Genomic DNA, 12,149 nt, shown 5'->3' on the forward strand with positions numbered 1-12,149 from the left:
TGTCTGCTTACTGTAGCGATGGTGGTCTTCATGGTCTTCATTGCTATACAGGAGATCAGCAGCTGTTTGATTAGCATAAAAGATCTCTTCCTGTCTCTGGCCCTGGTATGCTGAAGAAGGATGGAACTGAATCGTGTGCTGACTGCTAAGTTGCACATGGTTGGGACTTGCAGTGACAGCTGCTTCTGAGGAGTGCAGTCCGGCCCTGATGTGAAGACATCACAGTTGACTGGCCCTGACTTCTGGTGGCTGGACTAGTTGCATCATGGACAAGCCTTGAAGGATGTTTGCTGCAATACTGGGCCTGTCTGTATTGATGATGTTTTTGGAGAGCGAGTGCTGTCCCATGCTAGGAGGAGGAGTCACACCCCGGGATCCAGCATAAGGGAGCCAGAATGGATGTGAAGCTCTGACCTGATTTTTCCACATGAACGAGCTTTCTTCCTGCACAGTCATTAGTCAGCCCCAACGACTGGCATCGTCCAATGTGCCATTTCTTGTAACAGTCCCATTATTTCTGAACTGGGAGGGTTTGGCTTTCTGAGCAGGACCTGCACATTTTTCATAATCCTTCAACAGAGTATGTGCCGGTTGCAATGTTTTGAGCTGGCAGATGCTAAGTGACAGCTGCTTAAAGAGGTTGAATGTAGGTCCCAGGTTTGTGTTATGCTTTTCCTTTTGCTTGCTTTCTTTAAACTTTCTGCTCCCTTTCACTGCCCAAAAGGGGTTACTTATGAGCAAACTTAAGGAAGTGTGGGACAGTGCTAAAGCTTTTTAGGCATCTTGTGGGATATTTTATTTTTTTTAGGTATTTTAAAGGCATTCAGATGCACTATGTGCTTCTGAAAAATCTCACCCTAGCTGGCTAATTAGTCGATTCCAAAGCCAAAAAGGACCACTGTGATCATCTAGTCTGATCTCCTGTACAACACACACCATAGAAATTCATGCCTCTGACAAAGTGGGTCGTTGCCCACAAAAGCTTATTCTCCAATATAGATCTGTTGGCCTTTAAGGTGCCACAGGACTTCTCATTGTTTTTGCAGATACAGACTAACACAGCTACCCCTTTGATACTGATTTTTAACAACGTCTGCTGGATCATGATATTTACAGAGTTCATCTGGTTTTAACTATTATTTAAATACATGAAAACAAATTAATTCCACCCAAAACCACACACATTTTGGGGAATGCATCTGATGCATTCAGGTACATCTGACAAAGTAGGTCTTTGCCCACAAAAGCTTATGCTCCAATACATCTGTTAGTCTATAAGGTGCCACAGCACTTGTTAAAATCAGTTGTATGTGTTGGTTTCAGTAAGTGTGGTTGGCACACTGAGGGCAAGGAGCTTTAATGCCAACTGTCAAGTCAAAGGAACTGTTCAGTTTGTTCCTGTTTCTGCCCGGTGCAGGTTCTGATCACATCCGGGAAAAGGACGGGCTGTGGGCTGTTCTGGCATGGCTGTCTATAATAGCCGTCCGCAAACACAGCGTGGAGGACATCTTGAAAGATCACTGGCAGAAATACGGACGGAACTTCTTCACAAGGTGAGGGAAGAGCCAGGCGATTGGTCGCAATGATGAAGCATGGCCCTCTGTGGAGAGCAGAACATGTCCAATCCCTTGCCCTGGGACAGGAGGAAGAGAATGCTAAGAAGGGCAGGTGCCCAGACTGCTAAATACTGAAAACATCTCCAGAACAATGTGAAGTGTGTGACTTACACTGAGAGAGCATTGACCTCCACTGCCCGGATGGCTTCTCCATCCTAAACTCACCCTTGTTATTTCTAGGCCATGGTAGATGTCTCAGCAGTTCTGTTTTACATGCCGTATTTGCATGAATATTAAAACATCATTAGAATGCTGGACTGTAGTTCTTAACTCTGCTTTATGCCCAGTTTAAATTGAAGCTTATGTGTTGTTTTAACACTTCCTTTTGTGCATTCATCCAAGGGGGAGGAAACTTTTTATGTCGGGCCCCGCTTTTCATCCCTGCAGTTAGCAGGTCCCCACAACCTCATGTAATCCAAACCAATGGACATTTCTCTTATGTTCAGATGGGGGCGAAAAAACTCCTTTCTGCATGTGTAAGAAGTAGTATGAAGAATGTAAAAAAATTATTAATCGGTGTAATAAATGTGAATACACATACATATTTCAACATTTTTAGTGAGATGGATGAACCTGAGACCCAGCAGCTGATCATATTGTATGTCGTCCCCCCCTCACCTCCCCCCAGCGGGGGTGTGCCTCCCACTTTGTGCATCCCTGGGTAAAAATCCATACTGGAGTTTTATCTTCTATTAGAATGACAACAGTGTTGAGACCACAAATGGCAAGTTAATTTATGAGCTCTTCTGTGACGGAAAATCTTTTTTTACAGTATGGGTTGTGCAGCTCCTAGGGCATCTTGTTCCTAGTGCAGGGCCTCTGGCAGCACTGAAATAGAAAAAAAAAAAAAAAAAAACCACAAGCCAGTGCTGCTCTGTGTTTTCACTTCTGTACCTGCTAAGTTCACCCACTCCAATGTATTTCTTTGTTGCTGTTCAGGAGATTTGTTGAACCCCTGTAAGGCTCTCAGGTGCCTGGACCTGCAGAAACAATTTATAGGGGACTAAACACAACTTTTTAACTAAACAAGCTCTTTTTAAAGTAGTGGTTCCCAAAACATTCTTTGTCACCTGTGTAGAACCTCCCTAATTTTCATGTTACTGTGGCTGGTTCTAGGTATGACTATGAAGAGGTGGATGCAGACGCAGCTAACAAAATGATGAAGGATCTAGAAACTGTAATGTTTGACCGTTCCTTTGTGGGGAAGCAGCTCTCAGCTGGCGACAAAGTTTACACTGTGGAGAAAGCCGATAACTTTGAATACAGCGATCCTGTGGATGGAAGCATCTCAAGAAACCAGGTGAGACTAGGAAACTATTCTTCAAAATCAGCAAGTTATTGTCAGAATGTGTGGTTCTGACTAGACTTTTTTCAGTTAAAATTTGAACGAGGTCATTTTTAGCTTTGCATCAAGGGCTTTGTCCTCCATTTAAAAACCTCCCCCACCCCCAATTATATGTGTTTTATAACTGTAGGCCAAGTCCTGGCCTCTGGTTGGGGCTGCTGAGAAATGGCCGAAGCCGGTGAGTCCCTGAAGGCTGTGCTAACCTGAACCAACAGCCATTGGCCCCCACACATTGCAGGGGCAGCTAGAGATCATTATGATGCAGGAGCAGCCTATTCTGGCATCACCCATGCCACTAGCACAATGGAAGATGGTGTAAGAGCTGTGATGACGACTTTCCAATACTTGTGGGTTTTTCTGTGCAGGGGAGATCCTTCAGGAGATGGATTAGCTGGGTTTGGGGCTGCTTTGCACAGAAATGGTGGTGCAAACCAGAGGAAGCATGCAGGCTCGCTAATGGGATGGGGGACCAAAGGGGGCAGTCCCACCCTGGGGTCTAGTGGTTCAAAGGGGTCTGGGGCTCCCACTGCTGCTGCAGCAGTGACAGCAGCCTGAGTCCATGGCCCTTTAAATCACACCAGACAGGCCCACCAATGGGTCGGGGGAGGCAAGGGGGCAGTTTCACTGGGGCCAAGCCTTTCAGGGGCCCAGAGCTCTGGCCGATGCTGCCACTGTGACTCTGAAACATCACGGCAGCCCTGCTCCACGTGGCTCTGGAGGATGCACCACTCTGACCACAGTGCTAAGACCTGACTGTCCTAGCCTGCCCCCTGCTGCCCTTGTCCCTGTCTCTTCTGGGGGCATGGAACCACCTCCCCACACACACCTTGTCCCGGGGCCCATCATAGTTGTTGGCCCCACTGCCACCAGAGTGCTGGACAGTGCACTTCCAGGCAGCGCTGAGGACTGCAGGGTGGCAGACTGCGATGCTCTCTGGGCGGCACTGAGGAGTGGCTGCCCAAAGCCCCATCCCTTCTACTTGAGGCCCCGCCACTTCCAGGAGCGCGGAATCAGTACCCCCGGCCTTGCCCAAGGGCCCAGCAAGTCTTTGGGCTCCCCTGAAAGCCTGGTTCAAACCCGTAATATCTAGTTAGAAGTTATCGATTTCAAAGGGCCAATTAGTTTGTTTTATAGCCTGATCCTGTTACTGTTGCATGGATTTGACGCCCTCTTGTAGAACTTGGGCAGTCCTGCCACACTTGTCAAAGAGCTGGAATCCTTATTCCAGCATCTGAAAGTCAGGAGCTATTTAATATATACAAGATGAATTACCCAGCGCCACACAAGTTATTTAAATAAAATTATCCTGGAGATGAGTCTGTTTTGCAGCATACTGTGGAGAGGGTGACATTAGCTAGAAGATGTAGTGGACAAATGCACTGGGCTTGTTAGATTTTATGTAAAATGTTAGAATGATTTTCTTTATATGGAGTTTGTGTGGAACTGACATGTTAGCATGACAGGCTGGGATGCAGAGTATCAGAGCTGGTTTCTTCCCAAGCCTGCAACAGGACTAGGGGCTTCATGATGCTTTGGATTCAAATGCTGAAAATAGTCTATCTAGGAAATATTCAAGAGTGGCTTAGGTCATACCTGCTCAGCTGGGGTGGGTAGAGGAAGTGTTGCTATTTGCAACCTCTCTTGCCCTCTGATGAAGAATGGTGGGCAAAATGACATCACAGGTTTGCTTGAAGGTGCGGCTGGTATTTGAAGAGGCAGATGAACAAGTGGATTGATTTTGGTTTTCTGATTTGCACTTACTAGGGTTTAAGGCTCATCTTCACAGACGGTTCTCGCATCATCTTCAGGCTAAGTGGTACAGGCAGTGCTGGAGCGACTGTGCGACTGTACATCGATAGCTATGAGAAAGATGCTCCAAAAATATATGAAGACCCACAGGTAACTGTTGTATCTGAACACTTGGTGCCACTCTGTTCTGTCCGTTCCACAAAAGTTCCCTTCTTTGCTTTGAGGAGAGCTTGACTTAGTGAGCCTCTATGAAGTGATAACTATTTCAGAAGCAGGTGTTTCAGTTTCTTAAACATCTCTGTAAAAAAGATCCACAGACAAATCTCTCCATATTAAGTGAGTATCTTATTATTCAGGATTCATCACAACCTCCTCCACAATGTCTGTCTTGTAGCAAGTTAAGTGTTTACTTACAAGCTGGAGAAGACACTGACTCAAAGCCGAGCTGTATTTTTGGCTAGTGTTGAATCCCCAGGTTTAGGAAATATATACATATTTTTAAAAAGGCCCAAAAATATATGGGGGGGACAGAAGACTGTGCAGCCTAACATAACAAAATCTGCTGTCACATTCTGCACTAAATTTAATGCACCTTCTCCAGGTTTCCATTAAAAACACTGTGCACTTTTTAATGATCTCTGGTCAATGTCTCTGAACTCTTTTAGACAACTTGTTAAGCCAGGTAAAAGGAAACATGGTTATATTGGGGATGAGGTATTGTGGTTAAGTGAATATCGGTTGCTGTCTGTGGCACATGGCAAATCACGGGCCAGGTGACCATCTATCCCATTGTGGGTGGGACAGCCCTGTATCTCGGGCACCAGGAAGGCATCCCGATTTATTTTGGTAAAGGCCCAGAGCTCTGGCGGATGCTGCCACATGTCTCTGCGGGATGCACCACACTGATCACAGTGCTAAGACCTGACTGTCCTAGCCCACCTGCTCGCCCTGCCTCCCCCCAGCCGGCTTCCCCCAGCTTTGCTGGTGGGGCTGCAGCCCCATTCCCGGTGCCCCAAGTCATGGGACAGCCAAGAGCCACAACTACACCACTCCCCTCCATTCCCCCGCAGGGTGGCTAGGATGGTGTCATTTCCCCATGTCCCATATTTTGCCAGGGGAGATGTGGTTACCCTAGCCATCGGACTGTGAAGCATAAAAGTTACCAAAGTAATAATAATAATTGTTAGCTCGCTTTGGCTGCGTCTACACTACGAGATAAATTTGAATTTAAGGCAGTTAGCTTGATTTTTACCATGTGACTATAAACACTATTAACTTGATTTTGGGTGCACTAATCTTGAGATGACAAATTCACAGTTACCTGACGCGTGTGGCATCAAGCTTGAGTTCAAAAGTTCGATTAAAGGCCAGTGTGAAAGCACCATGTCTTAGAAGTTAATGTATTAGCCTCCAGAGGTGTTCTGTATGTAACCCACAATGCCCCACAATGCTGCTCTGGCCGCTGCTCGCCAGTAACAGGAAGACTGTGAATTTCCAAGCGTGAGCAGCGAGCCTGTAGCTGGGGGCTCATGTTTGCATAAGAGCCTGAGAAATGTCTGTCTGTCTTTGCTATGAGCGCTGGGAGTGAATTTGCCCATTTGAATAGCCCTGCAAGGAGTTTGCAGCTGTCTGTACAGTTATTTTTTTTTCTGTGCTGCCTGGTGCCAGCCCCTGCACTGCCGTACCACATGTCAACAAGGCTGTGCTGAGGGTTGTGCTTGCATAACATGCTGAGAAACTTCTTCCCAGCGGTTCACATTTGTGTGCAAACCCCCTTCCCTCCCCTACAGGTGCCATATAATTTGTGTCTTTTCCATGCTCAGACACATCACATGGGTAGCCCCCACCCAATAAAAGGATGTGCTTGCTGTTCAGTGCTGACCATTAGCGGGAAAGATATTTAGGGGCTTGCTGCCGCTGTGGGGAAGTCTCCCCTGGTGGCTAAGGTATTTGGGGTTTTGCTGCTGCCATGGGGAAGGACTACTTCAACGGCCCCCCCCCGAACCCCCTCTTCTCCCATACCAAGGCTGCTGCCGCCAGGAAGAAAGTCTCTCCCAAGCCAAAGATATTGGGGGTTTTGCTGCCACCAGAGGAAGTCTCTTGAGCTGGGTGGGCTGAGTCACCATGAAGGGACCATATCAACTGGGCTCTCAGCACTTGTCCCCACCCCAAACACAAGCTGCCCCCCATCAATAAGGTTTGGGTCTTCCACCATCATCTTGAAATAGAGTCTGGGCCTCTGTATTATTTTCAGGGATCACATGCAATGATCCCAGTTGAGAATAGTCATGGCACAGAAGAATTACAGTGCACTGGAAAGCCAAAGACTTGCCCCAACAGAACTGTAATGAGAGGGGCAACGAAAAATTCTTTTTTTCTAGACTTTTCTATCCTCTTCCTTCTAACTTGGAGGGTCCCTGCATTATTTCCAGCGATCGGCATATTTTCAGGGATTGGGAGGGGAATGAGGAAAATGCAGCATGGGAAGATGATGTCAAGACCATAGAGCATACCCAGAACACTACAGGGATGAGGGAACTATGGGATAGGTTCCCACAATGTGCTACTGCAGCAGTCAGTGTTAGCCAATTTGAGCGTGGCAGCAGTGATTCAACTTTGTGAGGAGCATGTGGGAAGTGAGGCTGGTCAAATTCAAACAGATAAATTCCAAAATTAGAAACTTGATATTACTCAATTCAAATTTATCTCGTAATGTCGACGTAGCCTTTGTAAAGTTCCATAGAATTACTACATCTGTCTTCCTCTCTGTGGCAGAATTCACTGTTCATCTTGACTGCGAAGCAGCTGCATTTCCATAATGTTGAAATAGTAGTATTCTAATCCGTTGTGTTTAAGGGACTTGGCTCAAATGCCCAAAAAGCCATTAAAAGAGAATGAGCGCTAAAAGCTCAAGTCGTAGCACATCAGTGAGTTTGATCTTTTTTTCCTTTTGACAGGTCATGTTGGCACCTCTCATTGGTATTGCACTGAAGCTTTCACAGCTCCATGAAAGAACTGGTCGCACTGGCCCCACAGTCATCACATAAAAAGATTAGGACCGGCTGCTAACTGCAGACAGGGCTGAAATGGCTGGGTGTGCTGAATGAATCGAACAAAATCATCTGGTCCTTTTGATCAAAAGTGTCCCTAAAAGTAAAGTTAACCTATTTTGAAAGTACTGATGAAAGGGTAGCTGTGATCAATAAACCAAAATCCACCCATGTTTACTGTCCATTTTCCACTCGTGTATATGGCTGTATTACCTTTCTGTTATGTGGCGCTGTTACAGTTTGGCTGGAATCCTGCTTTAGCATAGCCTTTTGGTTTAGCACATGTAATTTTTCTTTCTCTTGCCAAAGCAACAGTTGTGAAGGTCACAGTGAAGCTAAATTCTTCTGAGATATGGGGCTTTTCTGTCTCATGACAGTGCCAATACTTTTACTGATTTATGTGTGATTTGTTATGTTTTGTGTCAAGGCTTGTCTACGTGCCTCCAGAAAAGCGCTCTAGTTAGGTGTTTATTTGTAAAGCTCTCTTGCATGTTACACTCTACCATGGGGGTGGCCAACCAGCTAGAGGTGAAGAGCCAAAATAGCTGTGGATAGAGTGTAAAGAGCCGTGTATTGTGTATATTTATCTATAATACAGATATACAGTACATGGCTCATTGCCCTCCCCGAGAACCAGGCACCCCCCAGTTCCCCCCCAACCCAAAGCCCATTATGCCTGGGACTCAACAGAGGCACCGGGACCGCCACATGCATCTCCCTCCAGGAACTGGGACACGTGCACAGAGCAGCAGTGAGCACTTCCAGTGCGCAGCTCCGAGCACGAGCCACATTTCATTGTTCAAATAGCCACAGGTTAGCCACCCCCAGCTCTGACTGTTCTGTGTAGATCTTGCTGGTGTACTCTAAGGCTACATCTACACGTGCCCCAAACTTCGAAATGGCCATTTGCGTGGCCATTTCGAAGTTTGGGGCACGTGTAGACACGGCCTAAGAGATGATAATCCAGTCCTATTTCAAGCGGAGCACTCCAGAAGGGTCTGGCATGGGGCAGTTAGAGTGCAACATGTTTGTGGTGTGATTTGCAACGCTCATTCTCATGTGCTTTGTCATCGTGTGTAGACAGGATCCCAAAGTGTATTGCATTTGGCTACAACCCCTCCCCACATACATACCCAGACCACTCTTGGCAGGGTTAATTTTTTTTTTTTTAAGGAAGAATGTATATAAAACTTATCTTCATTTGCCATGTTCTGTCATATAAAACCTACTCTTCACAATGCTATTAACAATCATGAGAGGATATTAAAGTGAAAGGGACTGGTATTACTCTTCAATGCATATACACTTTTTTTTCTAAAAATTTCACTTAAAATTGTAATAGGTTTGGTTTTGGAAGAACAAAGAGACATCCTGAATGTAGCTCATGAAGCTGTACTGTAGTGAAGAGAGCTGGAAGGATATCATTTCGGACATCAATAACTCCATTGTTTACCATATTCTTGAGGCTACTAAATCACAAACAGTTACACAGTGGATGGGGGTGCATTGATTGGCTTTTCCACCTGTGACTCAAATGCTCATGTAACCTACACCTACCTTCTAGGGTAGTTTGACCTGATACGGACATTGAGGAGCCTGTTACTACCTTAATTAATAGACCTGGATCCTATAGCTCAGGCTGTACAAGTTTAAGCTTAAAGATCCTCAGGTTCCAAGTTCAATTTCTGCTGCTGATTCATACAGAGCTGTGGTATTGCACAAGCAGCAGGAATTTTTTTAAAAACTGCTATGAGACTCTGAAGTGGATGAAAACAACAGAGCAGGACAGAGGAGAGTCCCCTGGTTTTTATCTCTAAAGTAAGAGAACCTACCACCAGCCAGCTTAGAAAGTTGATAGGGGAGGCAGAGCCAGCCAACCTGATACCTCGTCAGCACTTCCCCCAAATAGTCACCTTGACCATGCTGGGATACCATTTAGACTCCTGGGAAGCAGCCCAGGACTGTGTGGTGAATATATTCAGCCCAGCAACACTTAAGAATGTTGAGTAACAATGTCCCCTTTTTTCATCTGAGGAAGTGATGCCTCTTCTTTACCTAATATAGGTTGTGACAAAACTCTAAATGGTCCCTTTTTATGATGAAAACTTACATCAGCAATATGTCTTCCTCCACAGGTTTCTAGTTGTCTTCAGACCACACATACTGTCCTATTGGGGATTGTGGGGTGGTTGTGTTTCGGTGTGAGGTTATATGCTGTGGTGAGGTTGTTTTCTGGTTATTTTGTCTTGGGGGTTTTGCAAATCTAATGAAGAGGGAGGCCATGTTCATCAGAGATAGGTGTCTAAAGCTAGGCTCCAATATCCATACATAGATACCTCACTAGGTATTTGAAAAAAAAAAAAAAAAAACAAACCCCTAAGCAGCCAGCAACACGCATGACTTTAATACAGCTCCATCCTGGCATAGGTGCTTGCAAATGTGAATTGCTTCCGGCAGTGTGACCTTAGTTCATAAGGCCAATTTCTCATTCATTTGGAATTATAACTTTCTGTATGTTGAGACACGATTGACTCTAGTTTACGCTACAGATTTTAAGCATTCAAGGAGGGTTTTGTAGCACTGTAGGTGTCTGCTATACTGTACTAGTTGGAAAGAACAGAAAAAACTCAACTAAAGAAGACTATTCTAGAATCATTGTAAGGTGTACAACTACCTTCCATACAAGCAAAGTCCATGTATACTTTAGTCCAAAGCATTTACAGAAACTACATTTTACATGTGCCAAACCCAGCAATTTAAAGTTGTAAATAAATATGGTCCAAGCCACTTAATAATATAAATCCCAAACCTATCAAACTAAAATAAAATCACACAAAGTGTAGTCTTGGCATAAGACATCTGTCTCACCATTTCAAAAAGATGCAGCTACTTGGCTCAGGAGATTGTTAATGAAATACGGAGCTTTCTAAGACGCATTTAAACTTTGTTCAGTTTCTTAACAATTTGAAAGTGATCCTTCAAGGACTCTTCAGTGACTTATGTAGTGGTGTCAGTCCAGGTCTGAAGGATCAGGAACAGCGGAGAGACCTCTCACAAATTTACACAACAGTGACATAGGACAATGGTAAAGAAATATGATGCCATTTTCTGAGTATTTTTGGCAGATTCATGCGCTGCTCCATTCCCCATCTTTTGTCCTGAATGGGTTAGCGTGAATATCTGCTAATTTTCCAGTTTGTACCAGTAATAACCAATGAAGTCAAATAATGGATTCTCCAGCCTTTTCACTCGTCCTACATTATGTTCCCCATTTGCGCTCTCAAGTAGTAACACAAACTGCAACTTTAATTTTAAAAACAAAACATGGTAAAGCAAAAATATTTTTATCCTTAACTGTAATAAGAGTTTATATTTGCATTATTTACTGGCTTTTGCATTACACGTTCGATATTCGCAGGAATGAGACACATCTCACTTAAGTTGCTTCATTAACTGTTCCTACCAGTGACAAGTAACTTCCTCTTTTGTTTTGTTTTTCTCTTCCCCTGCTCTTCTCTGCTATATAAATCCTCCTTTCTGTTTTTCCACTCTACCTTCATCTGGGGAAGTGGGTTTTACCCATGGAAGCTAATGACCTAATAAATGTGTTAGTCCCTAAGGTGCCACTGGACTGCTAGAACTCTGGATTGCTTTCAGTGCATTACCAGCTTCCAGCTTGGTGTATTCCTATTGCAGTGCTTTCTGGATCTACAAGTATCTAAAATGTAATTTCAGAAATCCTCCTGCTGTTACTCATAACTTGTGCTGCACAGGAGGTCAGACTAGGTGAGCACAATGGTCCCTTCTGGCCCTGGAATCTATGAAAAATGGCATTTGTGCCTAAAGTAAAGATGGGCCAGTGCTGCAATTAAGGGCCTGTTTACACGACGGGGGACGATGGATCTAAGCTATATGGTTTGTAAGGTTGATAGTGTAACTCAATTCGACACAGCTTAGATGTACTTACAATGAGGTCCCCACCACGCTGGGTCAATGGCAGAAACTCTCCCACTGACTCCCCTGGCTCATCTCATTCTGCTGGAGTGGTGCAGACAAGCCCTAGCACAATGGTTTGTGCTCCATTTGGAATCTGAACAACTGCTCCTCTTGCTGGTTGCATTGACACTCAAAGAGCAGGCCGTGTCTGACATGCAATGATCACTCATGCAGTCGGTGCAGAGGGATCAGTATCAGTGGGTAGGGTTTATTTTTTTAAAGCTGGAAGAACAAAACCAAAACCTGCCCAGTAAGATAAAAAATGCGGAACCCAGGAAATTAACAGCTAGAAGGTTTTGCACACATGGCATACACCTACCTTTGCCCACTGGCGTAATTGTGCTAACAGCTGACCAGCCCTTGTTAAACATGTGCTCAGCATTGTTATCCACT

The 12,149-nt window shown here is 44.9% G+C and overlaps 1 protein-coding gene across 2 annotated transcripts in view; it reads left to right on the top strand.

The window, feature by feature from the left end:
* The window catches only part of PGM1 (phosphoglucomutase 1), a 32,797-nt gene extending 24,855 nt beyond the window's left edge, over positions 1–7,942 (top strand). For both annotated transcript variants that reach the window (XM_075002462.1, XM_075002463.1), the window contains exons 8-11: positions 1,418–1,553; positions 2,733–2,916; positions 4,726–4,860; positions 7,668–7,942. In XM_075002462.1, the coding sequence (XP_074858563.1) occupies positions 1,418–1,553; positions 2,733–2,916; positions 4,726–4,860; positions 7,668–7,757 (545 nt within the window). In that variant the 3' untranslated portion in view covers positions 7,758–7,942. The remainder of the gene's footprint in view (positions 1–1,417; positions 1,554–2,732; positions 2,917–4,725; positions 4,861–7,667) is intronic.
* The last annotated feature ends 4,207 nt before the right edge of the window (positions 7,943–12,149 follow it).

This window comes from Carettochelys insculpta, chromosome 9, assembly GCF_033958435.1.
Source record: "Carettochelys insculpta isolate YL-2023 chromosome 9, ASM3395843v1, whole genome shotgun sequence".
In the NCBI taxonomy this organism is placed as follows: Eukaryota; Metazoa; Chordata; order Testudines; family Carettochelyidae; genus Carettochelys; species Carettochelys insculpta.